Source organism: Armigeres subalbatus, chromosome 3 (genome assembly GCF_024139115.2).
Source record: "Armigeres subalbatus isolate Guangzhou_Male chromosome 3, GZ_Asu_2, whole genome shotgun sequence".
Classification (NCBI taxonomy): Eukaryota; Metazoa; Arthropoda; class Insecta; order Diptera; family Culicidae; genus Armigeres; species Armigeres subalbatus.
Window position 1 is genome coordinate 373,954,929 of NC_085141.1, and position 16,800 is coordinate 373,971,728.

Here is a 16,800-nt window from a genome sequence, read left to right on the forward strand (position 1 = left end):
TTTTTTCCAGGAGTTCCTGGAATTCTTACGGAAGTTCATTTGGGAGTTCATCCAGGAGTTCTTACGAGAGTTCCTCCAGGATTTCTTCCAAAAGTTCTTTCTGTAGTTCTTCAAGAAATTCCTCCAGAAATTTCACCGGCAGTTCCTCCGAGAACTCCTCTGATAACGTTCCCGGGTATTCCTCCGGAAATTACTCTGGGAGTTCCTCCTCAGAGAAACACCCGGAGGAACTGCCGGTGAATTTCAGGAGGAACTCCTAGAAGAATTCCTAGAGGACCTCCCGGAGGCACTTCCAGAGAAACTATCGGAAGAACTTCGGGAGGAATTTCCAGCTAAATTTCTGAAGAAAGCCTAAATGATTTCCTGAAAAAAAAAAACCTGAATGATTTTTTGGAAGAGCTACTGGTGGAACTCCCGGATGAATTGCTGGTGAAATTCCCGAAGGAACTCTCGGAGGAATTCTCGAAGGAACTTCTGGAGAAATTTCTGAAGATACTCCCGGGAGAATTTTCAAAGGAACCCCCGGAGGAACTGCCAGTGAAGTTACCAGAAGAATTCTCGGAAAAAATTTTCATCTTATAGACGAATCTCGTCTAGCTGAAACCTTTGTAGGGGTATGTAGCTGGACCATCATTATCATCAAAGGACCTCTCGGAGAATTCCCTGAGGAGCTTCCATAGAAATTCTCGGAGGAGCTTCTGAAGGAATTTCAATATAAATTCCTGAAGAAGCCTAAATGAATTCCAGAAAGAAGTCCTGAATAAATTTCCGGAGGGAATTCTGAAGAAATTCCCGGAAGAATTTTCAGACGAACCCCCGTAGGAACTTCCGATAGAACTACCGGAATAATTCTCGGAGGAAATCCTGAAAGAATTCCCTGAGAAACTCCCGGAGAAATTTTCGGAGAAACTCCTGGAGGATCACCCAGTGGAAATCTTGAAGTTTCCATCGAAATTCTTTTAGGATTTCATTGGGAAGTAATGTAGGAATTCCTCCGAAAATTCCATTGTTGAATTCATTTTCGGTATAACTTCTGTATAAATTTTCGGTGAAATTCCTGGAGAAATTCTTTGAAATTTTCATCAGAAATTGGTCGACACTTTCAAACTTTCTGCGGAATTTCCACGGAATATTCTTAAAAATTCTACGGTGCAATTTTTAAGAATTTTTATGAGAAACAGCACGAAAGAATTATCTTAAGAATTCCCTGCAGAACTTATAAAGGAGTTCGTGGAGGATTTCTTGGAGTAAATAATGGTGGAATTTTCGGATCAATTCCCGGCGAAATTGATGGTGGAATTCCTGAAGACATTGCCGAAAAAGTTGCTGGAGGCATTCCTAAAGAATCCCTGATAGAATGCCTGGAGCAATTGTCGGAGGAATTCCTGGAAAAAGCATATTGTTTTTTTCTGCCTATTTTATAATAAATATTATTTCAGAGAGTTCAGAAATGCAGACGTATGGTTCTAGTTTTCTAAAACTAGAGAATTTTTATAATAATTGTTATAGCCGATTTTATATTCTTTCTGATTGCTAAGTTCGTTAATAATTTTCTCACTTTATTTAAAAAAAATTCTGATGAGCAACAAATCATGCATTTTTAAATCCATTATTGTTTTAAACATTATTGTTGTTAAATAAACGCACAACGCTGACGTTGCATAGTGGACGTGAATGCGTCACGATCATTGGCGTTACGTTTTAGTACAACACGCTGACTTCAACGCCCAGTACAACGCGACGCGCAAAGCGCTATTGGGATCCAGCCTTTACTGTTGGTTGTGGATTTGGTTTCAAAGTTTTCGGAGCTTAGAAGGAAATACTGCCAAGCACTAATATTCATGTGTTTTTATAGAACTACTATAAAATTACGATTCAGAAGACCTAAATTTTAGCGAAAACAATTTTTTTTTAAATTTTTTTTTCATTACGCATTGTTGCCCAAGGTACCCCTGGGCCAGCGATATTCCCCCCAGGGGTACATGTACCATAGGTTGAGAACCGCTGCCCTAGGCGAATAAAATCGTCAGAAAAGTACTGCTGCTGTCTTATGTTCGTAGTTCAGTAAAGCTTGGCATCTCCCACTAGGTTCACCAGTCAAATGCGTCGTCCTTTTCCATGTTTTAAGCAATTTCTAAAATCGGTCATTCCATCTCCACCCTCTTTACAGTCCGCTCAACGACGCATCCGGACGATGATGCTGGCCACGAACCCCCCGCCCGCAACCAACCGGCAGAAAGCCCAGAAGGCGAAGGAACAATCGTCGACCTCGTCCACGCCTGCTGCCACCGCACAGCCGCCGTCGTCCAGTACAAGCGCATAATCAAAATCTGCAATCGTCGTCGTCATCGTCGCTGATGGCCGTCAGCTGCAATTACCAGTGCCGCCCTCAACGGCACAGTCACCACCACTACCAACAACAACAACAACTACACAACTAACACAACAACAACAACTTCTACCACATCAACAACTACTTCCAGTATCAATCGTATCACACTAGAAGCGGAAGCAGCGGTAGGCCCTGCTTCACAACATGAGTCACCGCAATTTCGTTTCAGAGTGGTAGCAACCAACCCAACGCAAGATATAAAAAAACTATTCCAAGCAGAAGGTTATGCTCCGGATTAGAATATCAAATTTTGGTTCCTACACAGGAACGAAGCCCTCTCGGACCCCGATCGGCTTCTGGAAGAATTGTGTACCAGAATATCAGTCTTTAACCGTAGAAATCTCTCTAGCTAAGCAAAACATATTTCGAATTTAGGCACTACAGTTTAAAATTTACATTCCCATCCAAAGTTTTTTCGCATCAGTCAGCGCAAGCGCTGCAGCCGCATATTAGAATGCATTCAAAATATTGCTCTGCTTTATACAACAGAATGGAAAACTAAAAACCAAAAATATTTACCTTACTTTCTTTCGGATTGATTGAAAAAAAAAACATAAAATGGATTCCGACCCCGTCGCTTTCTGTGGCGTGGCAGTGCCCACCGCAGTGGGCGGGGCTCGGAGTCACGATACAAAAGCGTAGTTTCCATTTGGGAACGAGAGAACGAGACGGAAGCGCGCGTACACGGTTGTCACACTGTTTTTTGATAGCTTTTCCCATCGAAGGATCGAGGATCGAGCGAAGTTTTTCGGGGGCACTATTGCCCCTCCCCCTGCACGGTAAGACGTTGTAATGAGCATTAAGCAAGTTTGCGAGCGCGTAAGCGAATGTTGTTTTTTTTAACTAGTGTTTAGGAAGAGATCGATTTAATTAAGAAACCAAGCAAAAGAGAGAGAGATTGCGTTCGGTGCTCTTTTCCGCGTAAGAGAAAGAGTGTTGCCAGTTTGTTGACGAATGACAAGAAGGGGAGAAAGTGCCAAACATTGCAAGAACGCGTTTAGAAAGAGAGATGAATGAACCGTCGATTGCCTTAGATTTCGGTGCTGACAGAAACACAGGAGAACTGAGAGGAAAGGTATTGTTAGAGGTTAGAGATTAAGGTAAAATAGCAACCGTGGAGGAAGCGCACCAACCGTTCCGATCAACCGACGGCGACGACGTCTTCAGATTCTGGGGGTCGCATTTGTAGAGAACATCAATACCTCAATGAAAGTGCATTACAGGTGACCGCCGTAGATTGCGTAACGCTTGACTCCCGAAGCACTGGGCGACATTTCGATGTCGTCGGCCGATTTCGAAAAGTGTTACGTGATGTATGTGCGGGCGCTTTACAATCCATATGCAAAACTCAAAGGACACTAATGCAAACTTACACAACCATAATGAGACAAAGTCATCATCAAGCTCACTGGGACTTGTAGTAGCGGAAGCCTCAATGGCGTCATTATTCGTTAGGACATTAGCCGATAGAATCAAGCGCAACGAAGGTCGCTGACCGCGTACCGGTCGGACGGCTCTATTGTTTACATTTTCCTACGGTGAAGCAATGCAAGAACTCACTCACAAAACACTAGACGATGAAAACTATACGTTTCAACTTTACTCACTCAAAGGTGCATTAATCAATTTTTATTAACTTGTTGTTGAACATAATTCTACTTGTTGAAAGCTATATTTTCCCAGTAACTATTTTCCCCCATTCCCCCACCCCCTACAGCAATTGATGGGATTCAGCAATTTGCGAGTGAGCATGGGAGCCAGCGATAAACTTGTTGGGCGCCAATCGATTTTCGGTTTTTGAACAATGCTCTTGCGAGAATAAGGAAGGAAATCGCAAAAGAAAGCACTTTTCGTAGATTTGCCCTCGTTCAAATAGAAGACCATGCAAATGATTGACGTTGACGAAATTTATGCATTGTTAGTTTTATTGGAAAAGGGGTAAATCATCGCATAAGTCTCCTTTGCGATTCACACCCTTGTCCCAGCAAGAGTCTAAATAGACACTCGCAAAATGTCTGATGAACAAGCTCTCAAACTAACCTCATAACAGCTGTTTAACTTAACGTCACTTAACTGTTGTTTATTATTCTTGTTTTCTATTTTTGTTTTTATATTAAAACATCTGCTGGATAACCTCACCACCTTACAGAACCAATCGTAACAATAAAACAATCAAACTACACATACTAATAGAACCTCTAACATATTAACCAAACAATAGATAGGACACGTACCTCAACGAGCAAGCAAACAGAATCAAAATAGTATAAAGCGTTGAATTTTCTCCATTTTTTAACTTTATTTGACATTTTTTCGCAATAGTTAGAACAAAAAAACCGAATCCACAACGGCAGTGCTGCCAACCAGTTTTTTCATCGCACCTAACCTCAGCACTCGTGTGTTCAACAATGACATGCAACCCGACTAAAAACTTTCGAACTTCAAGATCTCATTCGGACTGGTCGTGCTGTTGCCGGTGACAGCAGTGAGGCCAGTTCGTCGATTCCAAATTTATCGAAGCCTTTCAACCGTATTAAAGAAGTAGCCTTCCACTCGTATTAGGAGAAGGTGCAGCAAGCTAGCAGATAGACACCGGAGGACTCCAGTTTAGTAGTAGACGCAAAATTTACGCATTTCTTTGGCAACTAACGACAAACAAACTTTCAAAATCATTATTCTGTGGACTGACAAGGAAGCAACAAGACACTTCAGGGAGAGAGGGTTTACCAAAATTTGCACAGGCGCAGCAAAGGAAGAAAAACGAAACACAAACCCGTGCAGACAACTTGTGAAGCGATCAAAATTATTCTCAAAATTCGACAAAACAAAAATCAATTCTAATAGCAACCATTCGTGACTGAAGAGCAGAAGAAGAAAAAGAAAAAATGTAACTCGCAAAATCGCACATTTTTCGTGCGAGATGCGTGTTCAATGTCGGGGCTAAAATCATACAAAATTCCCACAGTAGTATCGGCACATAGAGCGATGAGAGAGGACGAGGGATGATGAGAGAAAGCAGGAGAAGTCGAGGAGAGTAGAAACCGATACCACACGAGATACTTTTACCTAAAACTTAGGGACATAAGAGAATATTAATGCTCGAAAATCGAGCGCGTTAAGCGACAAAAGAAACTGAAAACAAAACAGAGAGGGAATCGAAATTCGGAGAAAAAGTGACTAAAATCAATTGTTAGATTTTTTTATTATATATATTATATTGAAAATATACTATATATATATTTGAGAGGGAAAAGCAAAAAAGAGTAAAAAAGAAGAAAAAGATATTTAGCTAAAAAATTTAATATTTATTAAATCCTAGAGGCTATAATATCGTTGAATATTTGTATAAATACAACCGAACCTTGACGGACGTGAGCAAGAGCGATCAAGAGGGTCAGCTATGGTCAAAATTTGAATTTAGAAACTTAGAACGTACACGCCTACATATTATTTTCCTATTATTTTTGTTTATTTTCGTAGATGTTTAGGTTTTGTTGTTTACTTTTCGTGTTGAAAGCGGAAAGACGTGAATCGTGAGGTTAATGCGCGCGTTATTTAGTTGTGCCAAGTACACCGCCGTCAAACGGATTCCATTCGTTTGTTTGTTTTTTGAAAATATGAGGAAATGATGGTTGTGATATTGCGAGAGCGAGAGAAATGAAACGATCACACACACATACTTACAAGCAGAAAAAAAATATTACACAGTTTGACAGTTGCAAAAATTGTCCAGAATGGAGGAAAAGTGTTGGCATTTTACTTCTACGAAAGACGCAACTTTTGTCTTGGAAAGCGTCGAATTTTGACGTTGAAACGACCAGTTTTGATCGTTTCCCTGACGGAGGTCGCCGAGCTCGTACAAATGCTGACCTTGGATTGACATTTTTTTCACAGCACACTGAGAAAGTTTTTTCTTTCGCTGTTGCCGTTTAGAGCAGCTGACAGTTTTTCTCGATTAGGTTTGTTGACAAACAATTTTGTTGACCACGGATACACAAACTTTCGATATAAATACTTCTTCCGCGGAGAAACGGACGGCCAAGGGCGCTCAAGCGGACACAATGTGCGCAATTGTCAAGTACGAATGGATAAAACAGATGAAAGCGCCACCGATGTCCGATTGTCTGCTTACAAAAAAATTACTTCGTAGCTGAAAAGGGAGACGGGTCGTTTGGCTGAAACTCATTCGCCTAGAAGCCAATTTGGACGCATGAAACATGGCCGAATGACACGTTTGGCTGAAAGTCATCTTACCGAGCCGTTCCATTTGGTTTTAATTGGACGTTTGGACGTAAAGGTTGTTAGGCCGAAAACCGATCTGGGAGAAAGCGACTTACGACCGACTGAACATTTGGACGAAAAAGTCGATTGATCGAATGAGTCATTTGACCGAAAATATCATTAGGCCGAAATTGTCGTTTGGCCGAATAAGTCAATTGGCTGAAAAAGCCGTTTGGCTGAAAGGGTAATTTGGCCGAAATTGTCATTTGGCCGAATGAGTAATGTGAAAGACGTCTCTCTTCTCATTTCCCCCTGAGTGAAAAGTGAGAATCGCGGAATGAGGAGTGCGCAGTGAGAAGTAGGAAATGAGACTTCTCACTTTTCATTTCTCACTTCTCATTCCTCATTTCTCACCTCTTACTTCTCACTGTGAAAAGTAAGAGATGAGACGTGAGAAATAAGAAGCGAGAAATGATAAGTGAGAAGTGAAATGTCTCACTGCCGACTTTTAATTCAGTGAGAAATGAAAAGTGAGACGTCAAACGGCATTTTCGGTCATAAGGCCGTACGGCCAATTGACATTTGCGGTCAAATGGTCATTTCTGTCAAACGACCATTTCGGTCTAATGATATTTTCGGCCAAAAGACATTTTTGGCCATATGATCTTTTTGGCCAATTCTCAGCCAAATGACCTATTCGGCCAAATGACCCGTTGGGTCAAATGACCATTTCGGCCAAATGACCTGTTCGACCAATTGTTAGTCATATTTCCTATTCGGCCAAATGACTTATTCGTTCAAATGTCCTATTCGGCCAAATAATCAATTTGACTATATGACCTGTTAGCTCAATTGTCAGCCAAATGTCCTGTTCGGCCAAATGACTTATTTGGCCAAATGTCCTATTCGGCCAAATGTCCTATTCGGCCAAATGTCCTATTCGGCCAAATGTCCTATTCGGCCAAATGACCTATTCGGCCAAATGACCTGTTCGGCCAAATGACCTGTTCGGCCAAATAACATATTCGACCGTATGACCGTTCGGCTGAATGAAACTTTCGTCCAGATGGGTTTCAACCTAATGGATTGTCTGGCCAAATGGTACAATCGTCCAAACAACTTTTTCCAAATAGCTTCGCCCTTTCATCCAAACGGCCCTTTCCTGCGAAAAAGAGTAACTATGGCAGATGTGCTGCATTAGGCATCTGTTTCTTTGCGCTTCTTCTATAATTTCCAAAACATCTTGAAACAAAGTTTTCTTTTTTGCTTTGTTTATCTATCCTAGTTTATTTTTAAATCTGAATTACATCGAATGAAACACCCACAAACATCATTCGCTGAATGCTTTATATTGAATGCGGAAAGAACGAACCTTTTTTTTCGTGGTACAAATTGAAATAGTACAAACCGAAGATAGATGGACAATGTTCTTTGTGGGCGGAAACTCTTAGTCCAACGGACATCAGATTTTTAAGTTTAATAAATTGATATAAAAAGGCAACATTTTACAAGCATTTATGGATGCCACAGTAGCTTCCGATGTCGTTAATAGCGACTTATCTGTCAAATTTTATCATTCTTTTGACATGTCACAAAACGAACGTCAACATTTGAATAGCAAACTGTTGGGAATTTATCCAGCGGTTCCAGTAACGATTTTTTTTAATTTAATTGCAATGATAACAATTGAAACAACAAAAAACAACTAAACGAACAACATTGGCAGCAGAAACCATCTGATTGACAGACCATGAGAGAAAATAAACAACAAAACAGAGATATAGCCCCCGAGTATGGAAGACCAATTTTGAGAGGTCAACAACAACAAATACAAAAATCTAACAATGATGAATTATTCCCCGAACAATTACAGAAAAAAAAATGACAACAGAAACAACAACAAACTGATTGGAAAACGGTATTAAGTCACTCGAGAAGTCCCATGAAAAGAAGATACAAAACATGTTAACTTTGGCATAACACAGCACTTCACAACGTTGGAGCAAACCCATAAACAATATGACGAAATGAATAAACAAATCACGAAACAAGCAAAGCCGTAGCGGAAAAGTTTCGAACTATAATTTGCACTACCCACATCTTTAGATTCAACTACATGGCTACATGCTACAACTGAACATAGACAAAATCACCATTTGCTTTTGGCATATTTTATGATGTAAAAAATAAACAATGAAAATCGCATTTCGCATCTCGATATGAAGAAAAGATTGAACAAAAAAAAAAAGAATTTTGAACACACAAACACATAACCGAAGCAGAGTAGGCAAGGTGATCGTGAATCGTATAAACAAATAGACATAACCAATTTCATTTTCCTTGAATCTGTAGAAGCTAAAAGATTAGATGAAATGACACGTAAATATAAGCGCATCAAGATAAATGTTTCGATGCCTGGATAAAAAAAAAGTTTGCACTAGCATTAATTTTAGATAACCTAACCACAAAATTGAGACTCAAAATTATAGCAAACATGTTTGATATGTGAACCACACAGATAACAAAAATAATAATATAACCCAAAAAAATCATATAATTGGTAGGATATAGGAATAATTTTTGGCAACACTGTACGGCGCGGTATAAAAAATCTGACATTTCATAACCGACACACATAGGCACTTACAGAAACCGATTGCTTTGATCGGGAGATCGTTTTTGAAATCAAACAAAAACAAGAAGATGAATTAAAAACAATTGAGGTCACCTTGTCGACTTGGGCAGTCCGCGAACGGGAAATCCGGTTTCCTCGCTTCTCGTTAGTACATGCATCAAATAAAGAAAATAATAATAAATGACATTTTTAACACTACTTGGATCGAAAACTTCCTGATACAGACACAAATACAAACAAACAAAAAACAAACATGCATATTATATTCGATGATTGAGACAAGTAACTATATACAAAATAGAAAACGTTTGATGAAATAGATAACACGGAATGGAACATTCTTACCTCATATTGATATATAGAACAAAATGCGAGAAAATATTTAGGATTAAACAAGCAAAATCTCACAAATACACACAAAAGGAAAAGAAAACCCAATTGTACTTTTGAAATGAAACGCCAGACCACATGGAAACATCCGCCATTTCGTTCAAACACACACACACTCACACGCAGGTTTGGCTGGACATTTAGGCAGACATTTCTCGATTCCTTTCGCGAAACCATATTACTCTCCCGAGGCAAAGCAGGCCAGAATTAAATACACGGGGAATCCGACACAATCGCCACACCCACCCAGCAGCACCACATTCGGAAATTCGGACATTTGTTTGTTTATTTTATGATTCGGTTTTGACATGCGAGAGAGGGAGATAACCGAACATTGAACGTAACACAGGAAGGATGCAAAACAAAATGTCATATTCGGAGTAAACCATGGGTTTAGATTTGATTATTGATACTACTTCTACTACTATTTAATGCTACTACTTCTAATACTACTAAAATCTACTACTAAAAGAAGAAGAAATCATGAATTCTACAAAACTATTTTTTGTTCTTTTAAAAAGAGTACATTTCTAAAATAATTTCGTTTAATTTGAAATAGAATCATAAGTCTTTTTGAAGTGGTGAGAAATACTATATTATGAAATAAAACTAAATTATAAACTACTAAATGGATAAAAAAAATAATGATTGGATCGATTATCAAAAACTACTAAAGCTATCGAAAAAAAAACGTAAATTTTAAGTTTAGATATCGCGCGAAGAAACTACTAACAAAGATTACCAACAGAAAACATTTTCATTCACAACAGCTCATTTGTTTGCAATTCGATCGTTTCCCTTAAACACACTCTTCCACATAAAAGCAGCTGCGCATCCATCACTTGTTTGACGACCGTGACGAAAACGTGAAATTAAAATAAAAACACAATCGCAGCACCCCACCCACATCGAAAAATACCAACAGCCTACTTCGGGAGAGCTGTCAAAAGGCTAATCCGATTGAACACTGGGGAAAAAAATCATGCATGCAAACTCACATCCAAACAAAAGCAGCCACGGAGTTCACGCTGCGCTACAAGAATATATAGGACTATAGTTATCTTCGTTTTATTTAAGTAATTTAACGCGACCCCCACCCCATCCCGCATCCTTGAATCCTTCCATAATCCGGAACAAAACACAGAGAGTTACAAACATACAAAGAAAATTGCGACGGCACCGTCACCACCAACACAAGGAGACTGAACTACAACGTAATTAAGTAGGTGGCGATTCTGGAGCATCATCCCCGCACCCGTTCATCTCCTTCCCTGATTCCTCCCAATGTCCGTTTTTGTTTCCTCACCAAGAAATTACCCCCCTCCCCCCTGGTTCGCCGTATTGTAAGCGAAGAGCAAAACTTTCTACAAGCAAATTATTAGTAGCAGTTGAATTTTGAAAACTTTCAGCATCAACACCACCAGCAGTAGCATGAGTCTAAAGAATAATAAAAAAAAACGAGCCCATTAAAGAGAAAAAATAAGAGAAAATGAGAAACGTAAATTATAATATATATTTTTATTTTTATCATTGTTTAATTATTAAAACAAACAAAAATACAGAAATGTTACGAAAATTAGTTATGAGTTAGGATATAATGCAAATATTGACATGCCTGTGTGATAATAGTTTATAATCTTGTCATTATCTGTATTTATATCTTCCTCAAGAAGAAAAATTACTATAGTTTTTGTGTAAAAATGAATAATGTGTTGAATAATGTGGAAAATGAATCAATATTATTGCATAAAGATTATATTTTTATAACTTTTTTATTCTTATTTCTATTCTAACACCGACACAAAACACAATCAAGCTATTATGATCCAAATTTTTGTTTTGGTTTATGAACAACAAACTTAACACGCCACACAAACACACATACATGCAAACAAAGTAAACCTGTCAAACTATCCTAGGTCAAACTCAAATCAAAATAGCAGTAATATTTCAAACCAAATCTACAGTTTTATTTTTTAAAAGCTGTTGACACGCAACCGCCGAATGTTTATATTTATATACACCCAATTTCAAAAGCACACACACTTGCTCATAAGTATCCGCACCGCTGTTTTCTCTGTTACGAAACGGCAGTGTCTCCAATAGTCAATTTATTTTTTTTACACGCACACATCAAACAATAGATTACTTATACACTTTACCAACCGGACTTACACTCATCCATAAACACGCCACCCATATCCCAATATTTATATAAACGCCACACACCAAACGCATCCCCAAATAACCCACACAGTACGGTCGCAGTAGTAACCATGGAAACAGCAAATCAACAAACGCCTCCACCTCCGACAGAGAAACAGAGCAGAAATGCCAAACAGCTGGAACACTCAAAGCAAAAATAACGATCATTTCCGGGAAATCCGGCCCATCTAAAATTCGCACGTAAAAGTTCATCAGTTTAGAATACGAACATATTTTCGTCTTAAAATCCAACCCAAGTAATCGCTATAAGAGAAAAATACATAAATTTCAAGAAAAAAAAACAAAAAACAACAACAAGAGAAAGAAGAACTACCTCAGAAACTTAATATAGTGAAAATACGAAGCAAAAGATTAATTTAAAGTATAAAAAAACAACCTATTACACAAGTTGAAAGTGAACGAGAAGAAGGAAGCGGAAGGAAAAATGGGCACTTATATATATTAAATGTAGTTTGTATTTATATAGAATGGAAGTAAACAGAGACCGGAAACAAAGAGCAGAAAACAGAATTCTCATTGTCCAGCATGCCACCAGAAAGCCAGAAGCAGTTAGAAATCCTTCATAGGCCTATTTTCTTTCTGATTTAGAGTGGAAGTCTGATCCCGATTTGACCGACACGTTTCGTCCTGCCGGACGCTTTGAGATCCGAATATCTACCCGAATACCCTTAGCCCCAGCCTGATCTTACATTGACTAGCAACGTCACTGTCATTCCGATAACTGGAAAGTATTGAACGTGAATGCCAAATAAAGAAAACTCTGCTGAGTCCAAGTCCAAACTGTTGTTTAATTCCAAATCAGCCGTTTCGGTTGGCCCGAACTATCCGGCTGTCGAGGCGTCCGGCGAGTTTGAAACGGTAAGGCATGTCCGGATGCAGCAGTTCCGCAGAGAAATGAACCCGGGAAGTCCATTTCTACCGTTACGATTTATTTTTAGATGATTTCGAGCGTTTCCGCACGCGAATGAATGATTAAGAGGCAAGAGATACTCGTCAGAATAAAACTAAAATGAGAAATGATGAAAAGAAACCAACATGAGGCGCGCGCGCGAATAAAAAAGAAAACACCGATGCTTCTTTGACCAAAACTGCTTTCAACAAACCGAGAAGCCCCCTCAATTTGATCTTGTTGGAAAAAAACAGTGAAATATAAAAAAAACGCCGCGCTTTATATTTAATCCACATTATAACTACCACCAATGCGAAATTCAAAAAATATAAATGACCTTTAGTACCTATCGAGTAAGCACCTATTTTTGTTTAATTTTTTGGCAACACACTGAAACAGAACACTTTCTATTTGTAACCCGTAAGCAAGACCAACGGATCCCACAATTTGAACCAGTAGACTACCGAGGAAGAAGGAAGGAATAGAAAGAGTGAACGAAAAAGTAGTAGGAGAGAAAATTACTCGTAGAGAGGAGAGAGAGAGATCAGAAAATTACCCCAAAAAAATTGTAAAATTGCGGAAAAGTTAAAACAAATCTACCAACTACCAGCTAAAAGAAATAGAAAGAACGAACACCCGTGGAGATAACATACCGATCGAAATTGGTCCCCAAAACACGTACACACAACCCAAACACTTTCAGCGTAGCCACAGCCCCGAAAATATACACGTTTTTATTTCTGTAATTTCCACTGTTTTCATTGGACCCTAACTGTGCCCCCCCACTAAATGAACGATTCATCTCTGCATGGAGACGAAGTAGAATTTACCCGGCGTGCAGATCTAATAGCATAGGCAAAGAGGAAATCAATCGAGACACACATTTACAATAAACAAGAAAATATAGAAACCCGATTTTTTTAAATGATTTTTTTAATTTTTCTGAATAAATTTAATTTTTCAAAAAAAAAGAAGTGTTTTTATTTTTTGGAACATGTGATGACATTCCTCCCCCTACATCACTAAAGCTGAGCAACGCAACCGGTGCGTGTTGATTTTTGGTCGTTCAGCTTCAATGAGCTTTTCCCGTGGATACGCGGTGGAGTGGAGACGCATCATACTTTGTGACACAAGCGCGGCAAGCTTTCGTTCGCCCAAAGGCTGAGTGACTTGGACGCCTGCTATGGCGTCAAGCGACGAACCTCAAAACCGTGTGGATCCTACGGAGTGTAAAACCCGATTGCGGTTATCAAAAGCAAGATACCTACCTCCTAAGCTTTTTTTTTTCAAATATAAAAAGCAAATGATCTGTGTTCGTATCCGCAAAACTCGCAAATGGCTGGATGGAAGTCATTACCAACCCAATTATAATTGAATTATCAGTGAACGATCACAGCTCTCTGTGTCTAGACGCGTTTTTCAACTCGCAGGCTTCTTATCGGTGCTGTTTCTATCGTACGTTCTGTTCTGTGTAGGTTGTACGTTTCGACATGTTTTTGCGTAGGCGGCCGACAGGTTCAATTTGATCTGATCAAAAAGCTTTTGTCTTTTCTCTGCCGCCGTTTCGCCGCTGTCGTTGGTCGTTGTTAGATTGTCGCGAAATCGCGAGTACTCAGATCCGTCGGAGATTTTATTCCTGCCGAACACTACAAAGTACGGGTTGTGTTTCGTCGAGTCGTGAACAGAGTTTAGGATAGCCTCCGCAATTTCCTGTGAATCATCTGACCAGTGATTGGGCTCTCCTTTGATCGTGGCCCGTATGGCAGTCGTGATTACCCGATTAACCCTTTCGGTATTATTAACCTGCGGGTGGTAGGCTGGGGTTAACCAGTGCGAAACGTGTGTAGTAGTTTAACAGTTCTTTAAACTGTTTCGACACGAATTGAGAACCGTTGTCGGTCAATACTGTCTCCGGGACGCCGAACAACCGGAATATAGAGTTCTCAAACAAATTCCACCAACGCACAGTGTTGCTTTTTGTCGAATTCGTGCGCTTTTTTAATAGCATCGTTTCTGTTGATTTTTTCGCTGTAGTTTGTTTGGAGGAAACGTTAGATATCATAAAGGGCTTTTTTTTGAGAAAATCTGTGAAATGATTAATCCACCTAAAAGTGAGATAAAAATTTTACTTTTTCACCTAAACCGTATATGCGCCTAGTGTCTTCGAGAAAGTTGTAGCGGATGGTATTTTAGGCCACTTTGCCAAAAATCATGTATCTGTGACTTATACTTTACTAGATATGTGACATTTACCGTGGAAGGCCCCTAAAATCAGTTTTTGAGCATAACTTTTTATATGTTTCAGGCACTTTACACCCTTCTACAAAGTTGTTTGGCTAATAAAATACACGTTTTTGTAGAACATTGCGAAGCTCTATCTCTTAAAATTGATAAGTTATTTGAGAAAATATGTTTTTCTAGGGGTATTTGAGAATCGTATAACTTGGTCCGGCGCAAAATGGCGCAGACAACTTTTAGTTCTCTGAAGCTGCTGTATGTTGACTCTTGCCTAGCGATTGAAGCTTGTGTTTACACGAAATTACAAACGAGTTATATAGATTTTAAATTTTCTTGTTTTTGGCCTTACTCGTACACTAAGATTATGTATAGGCTATAGGATCGCACTAAAAACCAATATTTGATGGTGGCCCATAAGCCCATAGTTTTATATAGAAATTCGATAAACTGAGCTGATGTCTGTATGTGTGTATGAGTGTGTGTGTATGTGTAGACATTTAAAAGACACCTTTTTTGCCTTTCTCGTACACTAAGTGCAAAACTAAAAGACTTTTTTATTAAGACTAGATATACACATAGTGTCTTCGGGAAAGCTGTAGCGGATAGTATTTTGAGCCATATTGCCAAAGACACCCCATGTCTAACTATTATACTTTAAAAATATGTGACTTTTTCAATGGAAGATCCCTAAAATCACATTTTTTATCATAACTTTTTCTATTTTTCCAAGACTTTTCCAACCTTCTACAAAGTTATTTGTCAAACAAAACTACACGTTTTTGTGGAACATTGCGAAGCGCTATCTCTTAAAGCTTAAAAGTTATAATGAAAAAGGTGTTTTTTCTAGGGGTGTTCAGAAATCAAATAGCCTGTTCCGGCGCAAAATGGCCCACAAAACTTTTTAGGATTCAGAAACTACTGTTCTTCTACTTTTCTCTAGTGATTGAAACTTATGTTTACACGAAATTACACGTGTGTTATATAGATTTCAAACTTCCTCTATAAATTTCTGCATTTTGCCTTTCTTGTACACTAAATATTCTTTAAGCATACTTTTTATAGTAGAATGAAAGGCTCATTTATGTATCAATCAGCCCAGCCCTGTAAGACGCAACTTAGGTTTTTTTTTTAAATAAAAGACGTTTTCAAATAATAAACATTGCGAAGTTTCTTTAAAAAATCTGTGATTTGTAGAGGAAGTTTGAAATCTATATAACACACGTGTAATTTCGTGTAAACATAAGTTGCAATCACTAGAGAAAAGTAGAAGAACAGTAGTTTCTGAATCCTAAAAAGTTTTGTGGGCCATTTTGCGCCGGAACAGGCTATTTGATTTCTGAACACCCTAGAAAAACACCTTTTCATTATAACTTTTAAGCTTTAAGAGATAGCGCTTCGCAATGTTCCACAAAACGTGTAGTTTTGTTTGACAAATAACTTTGTAGAAGGTTGGAAAAGTCTTGGAAAAATAGAAAAAGTTATGATAAAAATGTGATTTTAGGGATCTTCCATTGAAAAGTCACATATTTTTAAAGTATAATAGTTAGACATGGGGTGTCTTTGGCAATATGGCTCAAAATACTATCCGCTACAGCTTTCCCGAAGACACTATGTGTATATCTAGTCTTAATAAAAAAGTCTTTTAGTTTTGCACTTAGTGTACGAGAAAGGCAAAAAAGGTGTCTTTTAAATGTCTACACATACACACATACACTCATACACACATACAGACATCAGCTCAGTTTATCGAATTTCTATATAAAACTATGGGCTTATGGGCCACCATCAAATATTGGTTTTTAGTGCGAT

At 38.6% G+C, this 16,800-nt stretch overlaps 1 protein-coding gene across 6 annotated transcripts in view; it reads left to right on the forward strand.

The window, feature by feature from the left end:
- LOC134226502 (insulin-like growth factor 2 mRNA-binding protein 1) overlaps positions 1 to 13,727 on the forward strand; it is a 319,847-nt gene extending 306,120 nt beyond the window's left edge. For 5 of the 6 annotated variants that reach the window (XM_062707319.1, XM_062707316.1, XM_062707318.1 and 2 more), the window contains one exon: positions 2,171 to 13,727. In XM_062707319.1, coding sequence (XP_062563303.1) covers positions 2,171 to 2,323 — 153 coding nt within the window. In that variant the 3' untranslated portion in view covers positions 2,324 to 13,727. The remainder of the gene's footprint in view (positions 1 to 2,170) is intronic. The other variant, XR_009983491.1, reaches the window with a different exon arrangement.
- Positions 13,728 to 16,800: the final 3,073 nt, after the last annotated feature.